This window comes from Halichoeres trimaculatus, unplaced genomic scaffold (genome assembly GCF_033239565.1).
Source record: "Halichoeres trimaculatus isolate MK-OKI-2021-1 unplaced genomic scaffold, fHalTri1.1 fHalTri1_scaffold_14, whole genome shotgun sequence".
In the NCBI taxonomy this organism is placed as follows: Eukaryota; Metazoa; Chordata; class Actinopteri; order Labriformes; family Labridae; genus Halichoeres; species Halichoeres trimaculatus.
In genome coordinates, this window is record NW_027437192.1 from 3,355,721 (window position 1) to 3,370,393 (window position 14,673).

The 14,673-nt window shown below is 40.3% G+C and overlaps 1 protein-coding gene across 2 annotated transcripts in view; it reads right to left on the reverse strand.

Moving 5' to 3' along the window:
* The window catches only part of LOC141802829 (protein shisa-7-like), a 68,460-nt gene that overhangs the window by 13,458 nt on the left and 40,329 nt on the right, over positions 1-14,673 (reverse strand). For both annotated transcript variants that reach the window (XM_074686595.1, XM_074686596.1), the window contains one exon: positions 7,025-7,270. In XM_074686595.1, the coding sequence (XP_074542696.1) occupies positions 7,025-7,270 (246 nt within the window). The remainder of the gene's footprint in view (positions 1-7,024; positions 7,271-14,673) is intronic.

Genomic DNA, 14,673 nt, shown 5'->3' on the forward strand with positions numbered 1-14,673 from the left:
TGGGTCAGGTCCCAGCATGCTTCAAGGCCTCGACCATCATTCCTGTCCCCAAAAAGGCCAAGGTCACAGGCCTTAATGACTATAGACCCGTCGCCCTGACCTCTGTGGTCATGAAGGTCCTGGAGCGCCTTGTCCTGGCCCATCTGAAGCGCATCACTGATCCTGTGCTGGACCCGCTGCAGTTCGCATACAGAGCGAACAGATCCACGGAGGACGCCGTGAATATGGCTCTGTACTACACACTTAAACATCTGGACACTACCGGCAGCTATGCCAGGATCCTGTTCGTCGACTTCAGTTCGGCCTTCAACACTATTCGACCAGCCATCCTGGAGCACCAGCTGTACCTGCTGCAAGTGCCTGCCTCCACTCGCAGGTGGATTACGGCCTTCTTGACCAACAGGTCTCAGCGGGTGAAGCTGGGGAAGAGCATTTCCAGCTCTAGGTCCACCAGCATCGGTTCCCCACAGGGCTGTGTCCTGTCCCCACTACTGTTCTCCCTGTACACCAACAGCTGTGTTTCCCTCCACCCGTCAGTCAAGCTCCTCAAGTTTGCGGACGACACCACCTTAGTGGGCCTCATCTCCAAGGGGGACGAGTCAGCCTACAGGAGGGAGATCGAGCGGCTGCGAAGCTGGTGTGAAAATAACAACCTGGAGCTAAATGCCCTTAAGACAGTGGAGATGGTGGTGGACTTCCGGAAGGGCCCGGCCCCGCCCCTTCCCATCATACTGGGTGGTACTCAGGTCGGCTTTGTGGAGTCCTGCAAGTTCCTGGGGATAGTCATCTCCAGGGACCTGAAGTGGGAGCTTAACATCACAGCCCTTCTGAAAAAGGCTCAGCAAAGGCTGTACTTTCTTCGGCAGCTGCGGAAATACAGACTGTCGAGGTCCATGATGACACAGTTCTACACGGCCATCATCGAGTCCATCCTCACACACTCCATCATTACCTGGTTCCCCGCTGCAGCTGCAAAAGATCTCATCAAGCTGCAGCGGGTGATACGCTCTGCAGAGAGGGTGATTGGCCGTCCCCTGCCCTCCCTCAAGTCCCTGCACGACTCTAGGGCGCTGAGGAGGGCACAAAAGATCATGGCCGACCCCTCCCACCCTGGCCACGGGCTCCTCAAACTGCTCCCCTCTGGGAGAAGAATGCGGCAACTGGCGGCCAAGACAGAGCGCCACAAAAACAGTTTTTTTCTCTCAGCCGCCAAGCTGCTCAATGACTCTGGTTTCCCTTTTCCCCCTGACCCCTAGGGACATCAGCAATATGTTGCACTACTGCACTTTAGTTCATACTATTTATTCATTGTTATTTCTGCACGGTGTTTATCGTTTTTGTATTTGTTTGTTGGTTAGTGTGAAAAAATTTGAATGCACACTGTACGTTGCCAAAGCAAATTCCTATGTGTTATACACAATGGTAAATAAATGAATCTGAATCTGAATCTGAATCTGAATACAGTGCTTCAAGAGCCAGCCTCTAGTGGACACTGGAGGAACTGCGTTTTTTCAACACTTCTGCACAGGCTCCATATTTTGAGACCAGTGATTTCTGCTTGTTTACGTAGCAAAAACTGAAATCTCACCAAGTATTTTGTCTTATTTTAAGAAAAAAATGTCTTATATGAGTTAATTTGAGCATCATTCTCCTGAAAAATAAAAATGTCTTATTTCAAAATACTAAAGGCAAAATTATGCCTGAATGACTTGTGGAGACAAAAAAAATTAAAAATTCACATTTTTTTCTTATTTTGTCTTGTAGCATCCTAAAATGAGACTTTTCTTGGCCTATCGAGAAAATGTGGCTCATGTTAGGTCTAATCAGACAATTTATTCTAAATATAAGACATAAACACTTCAGTTTTTGCAGAAATTATCGCATTACCGCTGCAGTACCACCAGCACCAGTGGGGGCTGTGTTGAGCAGAAAACAGTTCAGGCCAAACCAGTAAAACACAACACGGAAAAACACTTCAGTGAGGATTGTGTGAGTTTGTCTGCTCCACAACAAAAAGCCGGGTGGAGATCGGATAAGCAGTTGACGACAAAAGAGAAATGAGACAGTTTTGTTAAAGCGCCCTCTAGTGGATGTATTGTTTAATATCCAGCTTATTATTTATGCAATCGTACATGTGATGCCTCATTTAATTATTAAAAAAAAAATAATAATAATGTAAAAATTTTAAAATTTGAGAAATATTGATATTTGAACAACTTTAAAAAACTTTAAAAAAAAATGTAACTACAAATTTAAAAAATTTCAAAGTATTCAAAAAACTTTGTGGAATTAAAAAAAATTGCAAACATTTTTAAAACTTTTTGGAATTTAAAAAAAATGTAAAAGTTTCAATTATTTTTGGAATTAAAAAAAAATGGCAAAAATTTCTAAACTTTTTGGAACTAAAACATTTTTTAAAAATTTCAATGACTTTTTGAATTAAAAAAACTGCAAACATTTCCCAAAAAACTGAATGAAAAAAAATGTAAATAAAAAAATAAAATATTTAAATAAAAAAATTTGTCATATTCAAGCCCTTTGTACACCAGACACAAATTTTCGGTGCATGTTATTTATTTGTTTTCTTAACCTACTGTTTTTCAACACAAGCTTTCACACCAGCAACATTATTTTTCCAAAGTTTAGGATGAGTACACATCTGACTTATCAAAACGCTCGTTGTTGACATGTCACATACCAAAACATTCAATATGGCGGACCGCTTGATTGTGCTTATGTACCAGCACCCAGTTCTTAAAGACATAAAAACAAAGATAACAAAGGCAACGTTTGGAGAATAGCTGCAGAGATTAAATATGATGCCTCCAATTTTTTTCGCAATTTCATGCTGTTTATTCGCGTCGCTGTTGGTGGGCAAAGGCTTTTAATAAGCCATTATTGACATTTTTAGCTTCTGTTGCAGGTAATTTACGGGCCTATGACCATACGTTTCAACGTTAAACCAAATCAAGAGTGTGTGAGAATCCCTGATGTGTAATTTTACTAAAACACAGATGGATAACCTGCACCAGTCTGTTTGGGAGACGCTTCCTCTTCCTCTTCAGAATAAAGGATCCTGAGGTCTAAAACGCTGAGTGCTGCCTCAGCTTCAATCTGATTTCTGTGTCGACCAACGTGCAAAAAGTGTGCAAAAGGTTTCAAGGTGCTAAGTGACTCAGTCTGTGGGTTTGTCAGAGGTGTTACACAATGTGTTACTCCAGTTGTGCGAGCACACTTGTTTACATATGAATCAGTAAGGATTGATCTTATAGATGCACAGTAAAAAAAAACATCTCGAATAAATCATCTCAGGGGATGAAGCGAAAGAAGGGAGATGAGAAAATGTGTCGACTGGATGTAAAATGGACAAAAAGGAGAGTGAGGAGAAAAATAAGATCAAATCCCAAAAAACTTCAACCACATCAAGGTCAGTTTTGATGGTGTGAGCAGGAAAAAGCGGCTGAACGGCCGTGATGAAGGAGACAGAAAGGCTTTTTCATAAACGAGGAAATGAAGAGAAGTGGGCTGACCTCGGAGGATCCGATGCGTAATAAGTGGGAACCTTTTAAGCGTTAAAGTGTTTTCTCCTTCTGATTGAACCCAAACAATAAAAGCGCCTCATCTGGACTTCTCACCTCATTATTGCTCCCGCTTTAATGTATAGCCACGCTGCACCAACACACACACACACACACACACACACAATCCCCCATGTAGTAACCATCACCATCCATCACCCGGCCTGCAGCGGCGACTCCCCTCCCCCTGCAGTCTCCAGCAATCTCAGGGCGCTTTTTTTCTCCCCGTCGCAGGCAGCCGGGCCCCTGCAGACCAGCAGCCAACGCCCCTCCCCCCTATCGCCACATCTCTCCACATCCTCCTCCTGTCCTCTCCTTCCTCCTCCTCTTTATTCTCCTCCTTATGCATCTCGTTTATCGCTCTTTGTCGATGCTTTAAGGTCAAACTGCAGCACTCTTTGGAGGTACGTTTTATATTTGCTGTGATGCAGATCAAATCTTAGACACATTTTACGATGAAGTCAGATTTTTCTACTGTCTCAGCCCCATTCCATCATTTTCAGCCCCCTACTCTCCTCCCCATCTGCTCCGACCGCTTCATTAACTTCCCCTTTTTCTGTTTGCCGTTGTTTATTTTGCTGTTCCCAGTGTTTAGCAGAAACAGTTCACACAATCAGATCATTATTTGGCTCCGCTGCTGAGTCACAAATCTCCTGCTGCCATAATGGACGTTCACTCGAGAGTCGGCTGTGAAAGTCGAACTATCCAGGCCACAGAAAGAGAGAAATACCTGGAGAGGGAGTCATGTGGGAGTGAGCCAGTTCTGCTGGGGAATAACTGGCTCACATTTCAGTTGGCAGAGACATGTGCAATACCAAAAATCCGGTGAAGTGGGTGTTGTATGTGTTATTGATCCGCAGGCAAAGTGTGAGTGTGAGCCCGACCTCTTGGCACGACGTCGACCTCTTTAACAGAATCACGACAGCCAAGCTTTAAGCTTTGAGCCAGGCTACTGTTAGCTTTCCAAACGGACAGAAATTACCCAACATTGTCTCTAAATACACCCAGAAAATGAGCTCAACAACATCACAGCACGGTGTCAGGAATAACCAAACAACAGGCTGACATTTAATGGTTTGGACACAACCATCAAACTGCTTTTGGGAGAGTTTGGATGTGTTATTTCCAGCAGGGCAGGTGTATTAACACAACACAAGGTAATTCAAGGCAGGTGGAGTCCATCCAGCCACAGCAAGAGTACTTTAATCTGCAGTTCCTTGAGTGTCCACTGGAGGCTGGGTTAAGGGAGAGGACATTATTTTATTTTGTCTGCTTCTTTTTCATTCCTATCATTCCATCCGCCTAAGATATGCTCTTTAGCGCCACCTAGGCACACTAAAACAGCTCTCAATGGCATTAGGAATTTTATAAAGAGATAAAACCAACGTCAAAATGTTTGTCTCATTGAGAAGCACAAATCATATGCAGACAGCCCTGACCTATCTCAAACAGGAAGCTGGCAATTTGCCTTTCAAACTAAAATTATCCCACAATTTGAGGTCTCAAACAAAAATGATCTTCATCTAGGCCATAAATGGTATTGGCTTGAAATTTGCTCAGGTGACAGAGTGCGTACTGCTTTACAAAAGCTATGCAGGAATTTGTTGTTTCTCAAACGTTTTTTGAATGACGACCTCTCAAAGTCAATGATGGAAAGATGCCCTTTTATCCCTCTCCTATTGGAATGAATGGGAAAGGAGGATCCAGCTTCGCATGAACTGCAGGAGTTTGGCCTCCACACAAAAAAAGTAAAAGTGGTACAGCTTTAAAAATTACATTGATAAATGTCCAACAAAAAGTCAGCAATTTGTCTCTCAAAATAAAATTTGGCCCACTTTTTCTGGCTTTAAACAAAAATGATCTTCTTCTAGGTCGTTAATGGTATTGGCTTGAAATTTGTTGAGATGACAGAGGTGGCCATGCTTTACAAAAGCTCTATAGGAATTTGTTGTTTCTCAAATGGATTTTAAATAACAAGCCCTCAAAGTCAGTGAACCCCATAAAAAAGCCCTTTCAGCTCCCGCCATTAGAATGAATGGTAAAGAAGGATGCAGCTCCACATAAACTGCTGCTGTTAGGCCTCTAAACAAAAAAGTAAAAGTCATACAGCTTTAAAATTGACATGGATGATCTCAAACACAAAGTCTGCAATTTGCCTTATAGAATAAAATCTGGCCCACTTTTTATGGCCTTGAACAAAATGATCTTCTTCTAGGCCATAAATGGTATTGGCCTGAAATTTGCTCAGATGACAGAGTGGGCCCTACTTTACAAAAGTTATGTAGGAATTTGTTGTTACTCAAATGGTTTTTGAATGACGAGCCCCAAAAAAGCCCTTTCAGCTCCCCCCATTAGAATAAATGGTAGAGGGGGATCCAGCTTTACACAAGCTGCGGAAGTTAAGCCTCTACACAAAAAAGTAAAAGTGGTACAGCTGTAAAAATCACACAGTTATTTGTCAAACAAAAAGTCAGCAATTACCTTTCAAAATAAAATTATCCCACAATTTGGGGTCTCACACAAAAATGATCTCCTTCTAGGCCATAAATGGTATTGGCCTGAAACTTGCTCATATGACAAAGAGGGTCATGCTGTACAAAAGTTGTGTAGGAATTTGTTGTTTCACAAACAGTTTTTGAATGACAAGCTCTCAAAGTTGGTGAGCCCCAAAGATGCCCTTTTAGCTAACCCCCATTAGAATGAATGGGAGAGGAGGATCCAGCTTCATGCAATCTATGGCAGTTAAGCCTCTACACAAAAATGTAAAAGTGGTAAAGCTTTAATAAATGACATGGATATATGGCAAACACAAAGTCAGCAATTTACCTTTCAAAATAAAGCTTGGCCCACTTTTTCTGGCCTTAAACAAAAATGATCTTCTTCTAGGCCGTAAATGGTATTGGCCTGAAATCTGCTCAGATGACAGAGAGGGCAATGCTTTACAAAAGCTATGTAGGAATTTGTTGTTTCTCAAACTGTTTTTGAATGACAAGCCCTCAAAGTCAGTGGATCCCAAAGAAGCCCTTTCTGCTCCCCCTATTGGAATGAATGGGAGAGGAGGATCCAGCTCTACACGAGCTGCTGATGTTAGGCGTCTACACAAAAAAGTAAAAGTCAAACAGCTTTAATAATGACATGGATGGATTCCTGACAAAATTAACTACAAAAATATCTTAGTTTTTACACTATTTTCTACTCAGTCCTCCTTCTTGTTTCTCAATAAACTGATGAAAAAGATTAAAACCTAATCTTTAGAAACTCTTAAAATGAAGACTTCCTGTATGAGCTCTGTGTGGGATCACCTGGAAACCCTCATCGGCCCAGAATAATCGATTAGCACCACTTGTTCCCCCTTCACCTCCCTCAAGTTTCCCTCTTTGCTACTCTTGTTCTCCTCTTCCCCTCTCCTGTGTCTGACCTTTCTCTCCCCCCTCCCCCAGACTCACCCAGTTTCTTCAGGGAGCTGTAGCGGCTGATCTCGGGTTTCATGGCGAGCTCGTACGACGGCGGCAGCTGGGCCAGGTTGTGGAGGGAGTGGCTGGAGAAGGAGGGGTGGCTGCTGTTGTGTCTCATTCCCCCTCCAAAGATGCTGCCGCTGATGCCGCCTCCGCCACCGGGGCCTTTGACGCTGCTCGAAATGAGCTTGGGCCCGGACGAGAGCTGGGGGGTGTTGTTCATACGGGGGCCGCGCTCTGGAGGGTCGGAGAGGAAATGAGGAGGAAAGAGGTGGAAAATGGAGGAGAAGGGAGAGAAAAGCCCAAGAATACAGAAAAATGGAAGAGGAGAGAAGAAGAGAAGAAGCTGGTTAATGATCAGTAAAAACAGGAAGTGTCTCCTGTCTCTATGGTGACCATCTATTAATACAACTCCGTACTGTTCATCTGACTCTCCAACACACACAGACACATGTAAATACTCAGGAACACACTGATAGCATCGAATCTGCAAACACACACAGTCACATTTATGCAAAGTGCAGAAGCAGCACATCGATCGATACACAGAGAAATGATTTGTCTTACATAAGGTTAGCAGTATGGGGGAGGGGCAGGGGGTGTGGGTTTTGCAACATGAATACTCATATTGGTTACATCATACGGTTTATGAGCACATTCATAGTTTCCAAACAGCAAACAGACAGAGCTTTGAATGACCCGAAACATGTGGGTGCACTCAAAGGTGACACAGCATGTGTTGGTGCAGCACATTGAAAAAAACAGGGACGAGAAGGAGGGAACGACAAAGGCTGGATCCACGCTGGAGGTCTTAAGCCGCACTTTCTCCTGATGAAATCTACACTAGAATTTAAAACTGTACCAAAAATGCTTTTATTGAGCTTGTAGTGTCCTCGTACTGAACTCAGTCCAGCTTGTGGCACCTAAAGTCTCTGAAAGTATTTTTCAACTGCAGGAACTAGGTCTACATTTAGTTCTGGGGTAATAAATGCTCACGTTCCAAACGTCAAGGAACTTTTAGGGTGTGGCCTACAAGCTGAACGTGTTTGATTGGTATATTGATGCGCCCAGCTGTGATAGACTTGTAGTGGGTTTCATTTGTTTTCGGAAGTCGGAATGTTCGAGTTCCAAGTGGAAATGCCCCGAGGCAAAATTTCCGACCAGGAAGTACTTCAGGGGTAAACAGTAACTAAGCTATCGTTGTATTCTGTTATCTAAGAATTTCTGACCAGTGAAATCAGCCGGTGTTCCAGTTTAAAAAGTGACCCTGTAAACTGGGGACCTTCAGCTGAACATGTCAGTAGATATCCAGCTGTTCAGACACAGAGGAAGTCCTCAGAAAGTTTAGTTCTATATAAAAGTTTCAAAATGTCCAAATAAGATAAGTATTTAATGATAATACAAAGCTCAAACACGGGTTGATTTCTGACAGCAGAGTGCATCTTGCAGTGAAATAAAACACAATCAAATCCAGCACAGGCTAAATTTCCTCCATGCTACATAGCTAACTGTCCCCTACAATGGCGTAATTTTTGCCTACCTGTCTTGAGCCCTGTTTCCATCAAGCAGTCCGGTTTAGATCAGTTTAGTTTGGTACAGGTTGGCTCTGTTAAGCCTGGTCCTGTTTGTATTTCCACAGCCAACCAAGCCCCCTTGTGGTAGGTGGCATGTAAGCTGGATGCCGATAGCTGCATCAGTTACATGATAGTGTGACACCATAGTAGCCCGACACAGTGTACCACGCTAATAAACCCAACCAAGAAGAAAAACGCGATGCATTAAACAAAGAACAACAATCAAGCTTTGTTTCAGAGAAGACTTTGTGTCGCCAGGAGAAATACAGCAGCCACTATTGCATGGTAAGTGACGATTCTTTTGACCAATCATTGGTCTGCAGTGTTGTAGCTCCACCTTCTGGGATCTGATCAGTTTGGTCTGGCACCCCAACAGAGGGGTCCCAAAAAACAGGGACGGCTTGTCTTGGTTATTTGGTGATCTGTGACTTGATTAGTCAGTTGAAACACCGTAAAATTTGTGCTGGCCTAGATGAACCGAACTGAACCGCTTAGTGGAAATAGGGCTTTAGTCATTATTTTACCGCCCTCGACTGGTCTGGAGGTGCGTTGCAATTACTTTCTATTTCTTCTCTATACGTCACTGGCTTGATCTACATAATCTAAAACTAAGACAATAAATGGGCCACAGGAACCATGAGTTTCCTTGACGTTCTGGTTGAAAAAACGTTCCACCGAGCATTCAGTTGAGTTTGTCTTGGTACAGTACACATTCTGTGGTCCCCAAATTTCCGACCTGTATCATCCTACTTTTTGGACCCTTTTAGTGGGACACTAGACCAGGCATGAGCAAACTACGGCCTGGAGGCCACAATTGGCCCGTTAAACATATTAATCCAGCCCGCCGAACTTCAAAATTAAATGAATAAACCTTGTTAATGTTTTATTTTCCCTGCAATTCTGATGTTTTTCCACTAGATGGCGCACTGTAGAGCCATTGGCTTTGCCGAGGTGAAGCTTAGGCCTATTACTCCACGTTTGCACTTTACCCTCTGACCCATCAACCCGTCTGTAAAGATGAACGGACCTAAGAAAAGGAAACAAAACTCATTGAAACACATAGAAGTGCGCATATGCGTTCGGATAAGATGGAGTGGATCGTCAGCGATCTGTTACTTATTAAAAAAAAAAAAATCTCAGGAACATGTCTGTATAAACCTTCAATGTGAGTTATTTGTCTAATTTTTATAAAGAGACGTTCACATTTAAAATCAAAATATCAAACAAACAATTTTGACACAATCTTTTATCATTTTTTGTTTTTTCATTTTTAAAACCAGGACAGAAAAATCGCATTTTTCTGTTTTTCTGTAATTCCGTTTTTCCGTTTTGGTTTTAAAACAGAAAAACAAAAAAAAAAGTCTTTTTTTTTCGGTTTTTTAATTTTGTTTTGAAACAGAATAATGAAAGAACGAACCATACACGGATTAAAAATCCCATGATAATTCCATTCTCTCATATTCTAATTTTAATTTCAAAACAAAATCAAAACAGCGAAAAATAGACCGTTATTTGTTTTTCTGATTTTTGATTTGAAAACGAAAAATTGATTAACAAGTCGTTATCCATTTTCAGATTTTGGATTCTAAAATGGATATGGAATGAACAAATGATACCCTGATAGTTACCAAAGCACTCCATCCATCTGCTCCTGGTCCGGCCCCTTTGTCAAATGTTAGAACCCATTGTGGCCCACAAATCAAAAAGTTTGCCCACCCCTGCACTAGACTAAACCGATCTGATCCCAGAAGGTGGAGCTAGAAACACTTCAGTCTGTTGATTGGTCGAAAGAATCATCACTTCCTGTGTGACAGCGGTGATAAAGAACAACACGTAACCATGCCATGTTTAAAAGGCATCGTGTCATGTGTACTCTCACATTTGCCTCCTTCTTCGTTGGATTTATTAGTGGGGTACTCTGTGACGCGCTGCTATGGTGTCACACTTTTACGTAGCTGTCGTGGCTATCAGCATCTGGCTTTACTGATCCGACCCGTACCAAACCGTGCAGATACAGTCAGTCAGACTTTTGTTATCATTACTGTTCTACCAATGCTCGTATTGTAGCCATAGCTGTTTGTGATTGGTTGGTTTAGCAGCTGCAGTTATAAAGTTTAAATAAACAAACATTAGCCGCAGTAAAGATTACGTAACTGTGTAGAAAACCTCAGTTTGCTGTTATTTCCTGTTTGAGACACAATCAGGTCCGTTCAGGGTGAGGACGGTTATGGGCTGAGATCTTGTTAAGATAACTGCCGGACATATCTGCTCGTTGACCGTTGACAGTAATAGGCAATCATGTCCCGTAATGTCTTTGTTAAGCGTCACCCAGGGAGCGCACACACCACATTGGCTCCTGTATGTTTTATACACACACACACACACACACACACACACACACACACAGTGAGCAGAAAAGCAATGCTAGCTCTGAGGCAGCAGAAAATATCAGTGTCATACTCGGAGCTCAAAGTGTTTTTTTTCTGCGCCATCATACAGAATTAGCCGAGTCATTTCCGAGAGTGTAAGGGTCATTGATTTTTGTGGAACTCCTACAGCGGCTGACAGCGAGGGTTGATGATGGTATCACAGAGGAACAAACTTTCTGTGCGGAGTATCTGACTCAGAGAGCACAAGTGTTGTGTTCTTCAGTCCTCCCAGGAGGCTTTTAACCTAGCTGAGCACACAGGAAGAGAGAGGACAGAAGTGACGGAAAGAAGCTAAATATGTTCCCTGATGTCTGATTCATGAGCGCCGCTTTTGGGAATTAACTCAGAGTGAAATGAAACAACTGAAGAAACCGACTGCGGATTCACAGAATGTTGAAAACACTTTAAAACACAAACTTTTAGTGTTTCAGCAGCGTTCTAACCCTCAGGGACATTTTTGTCCTTTCAGGTATTTTTTCTGCTAATTTTTGGTCATAATTCTGGTTGTGTTACTATGCAAGGAATGATATTTTTTAACAAGTTCTTTTTTCCATGAAAAATCCTCAAAGTCAAATTTCTGAGGTCAACTTAACCACCCTTTGACAACATTAGAAGATACATATGTCCATTACCAAGAAATTCTATTTAACACATAACAGATTAATGTTTTTCTCTTTTTTCCTCAGATATTTTAGTCAACTTTAGTCCTATTCAAAAACATCAATGATTCAAACATTTTAAAAATTATTTAAATCCTTCAAATGCACAATCTATTGCATGTTTCAATGTTTTGATAAAAATGCAATAAAAAAAGAGATATCTTTTTTTTAAATGATAATGGAGGGCTGTGGATTTTTTTTTATCAGAATATTAACAAGTTTTGTATTAAAGTTGATTTTAATGCATTTCTTAATTTAAAAAAAAAGTATTAAAACACAAATGGGCATTTTAATGTTTAAAATAATGACAAGAAAAGATTGATTATGTGACGTTTTTGAAAAGGACTTAAGTTTATTGAAAGCTATAAAAAAAGGAGGCAAAAATATGAAGGGTGGTAAATTACAAGTCTGGCTCTGAAGTAAATAATAAATAAACAAATCATCAAAATCAATTTTATCACTGATTTTATTTTTGTTCAAGCCTGATCTTAAAGGAAAAAAAATCCCAAATTTATTTTAGGGAAAATAACTAACTGCATTGCACTGTATTGTTTTTTAGTTTAGTTTTGTTTGTTTAAAATAAAAACAGTCACATTATGTAATCCAATGGGCATTTAAAAGGTTGAAATATCAAAAAAAGATATTGGATATTTGGTATTTTCGATAAGAAGTAGAGTTAATTAAAAGATTTGAGACTAAAAAAGAAGGAAGAAATGGTAATTTTTTATAGCATGTTTTTGGTAGAGGACATTTTTGTTGTCTGCTGTCTTTTCAAGAGATGGCAAATTAAGATTTGAACACTAAATTAAATAAATAAATAAATAAATAAATAAATAAATAAATAAATAAATAAATAAATAGAAAAAAGTGTGAAAATCAGATTTATCACTTATGTATGTTTGAGCCTGATCTAAAATTGAAAAAATACAAAAAATAAAAAATAAGCCCTCCAACATTTACTTCTGAGAAAATAACTCTTTTTTCTATTTATTTATTATATAAAAATAGTGACATCATGTAATCCAATGGACATTTGAAAGGTTGAAATATTAAAAAAGATATTGGATATTCATTTTTTTTTTGATAAGAACTAAAGATTATTAAACAATTTAAGAAAAAAAAATAACCCTAATAACATGTTTTGGTAGAGGACATTTTTGTTGTCTAATGTCTTAAAGGGCTGTTAAATTAAGATTCAGACACCAAAGCATATATAAAAAAATATAATAAAAAAAATCAAAAAATATTAAAATAAATAAATAGAAAAAAAAGCATTAAAATCATTTCGATCACCTATGATATGTATTTAAGTCTGATCAACAAACTAAAAAAAAAATACAAAAAAATGAAAAAAAAAAAAAAAAAAAAAAAAGCCTTCCAACATTTACCTCTGGAAAAATAACTCAATTTATGATTTTGTTTCTCAAAAAAGCAGTTACATCGTGTCATTCAATGGGCATTTGAAAGGTTAAAATAACAAGAATAATAAAATAGATCTTTGGTAATTTTGATTAGGACTAAAGTTAATGAAGATTTGAGACTTAAAGAAAGAACAAATTTTAATCCCTTCCATTTTTTGTCAGGTTTCTTGTTGAGGATATTTCTGTACTCTGATATTCTCAAAGGGTCATAATTTTAAGGGAACCATAACACAGTTTCAAAGTAACAAAAATCTTACTTTGGAAGGCCAAATCTAAAAATCATATCCAAAAACTCTGGCCTTTTCCTGACCTGATGACTAAACTGTTACAGATTACAGGTTCCTCTTCAGTTTTACACACCTGCAGCTCTGACTGTCGTTGATACAGTCTGTAAATAAAACTTTTCCACACGTCTGAGTGAGGCTGAGTTTAGAGTTTCTGGTGAATATTAATATCCGTCTGCTTATAGCACACATAATTCAAACCTAACTTTTAATTTCATCCGTGCTCCAACTTGGTTTGATTCCTCGCTGTTTCCTTCTTGTATAATTCATTTCCCGAGGGACCCATGTGGGAGTAATGGCTTGGAATAACTGGCGCTGAAACAACTCTCAAAGTTCAGTGAAAATCATGCTTCTCTACTTCTTCTTCATCACATTTCCACAGCGACCTGCTTCTGCAGTTGTGTTCGACGCCGTGATCAGCTCTCACCAAGAGGTTTCTGCTTTTCTCCAGAATAATCTGCCGTCCAGAACTCGCCGTGGTGCGTGCTAGCATTGCTTTTTTTGTTTTCTTGGTTCGAAGCCTTTGGAAAACAGACTCAGGTGGGTGCAGTGACCGCGCTTAAGCCAAGACCTCTGGAAGTGTTTAGTGTCAGCTGTAAGCACAGTCGCATCACTGCTTCCCGGAGAGGAGAGGAAGAGGAGGAGGAGGAGGAAGAAGCACATTTGGAAGCAGGCTTGTGGTGGTGGGGGTTGTTGGTGGGGGGGCAGACAGGCTTGCATTAAGCAAAGGGCGCGTCAGACAACTTTTAGCTCACGCTCCGAGAACAGACGTGTCATTTTCAACACAACCACGAGCTTTAAGAGGAGAGATGTTTAAACACAGAGACTCAAGTCATAAAGGTTCCTCCAGGTTCAGGTTCTTTAAGATACGAGCTCTGAAAATAAATGAACAGAATCACATTTTCTCTGCTTTTTGAAACAGGAGCCCAGACTGGTTCAGATCTCTGCTGCTATGGATGATGCACTCTGTGCTGAGGAGGATCAGGCCGTCTGAAAACAAAGTTTTTAGGAGGTTTAGCTGGTTAAACAAAAAACTTTTGTCCATGATTTCTGACTTTATAGAGAAAATCTGAGCTGAGAATTCTGATTTATTCACAAGATTCAGATAAAAAGCTGAGGTTAAAACAGGATCCCAAGGAGAAGGATTTCTAGCAGACTGCTGACGACCAAATCAGAAATTTATAAAGTTCAAATTATGATACATAAAACAAGAATTCTGACTGAAATATTAAGAAAAAGACTCACCGATGAAATCCTGAGTTATAAAAAAGAA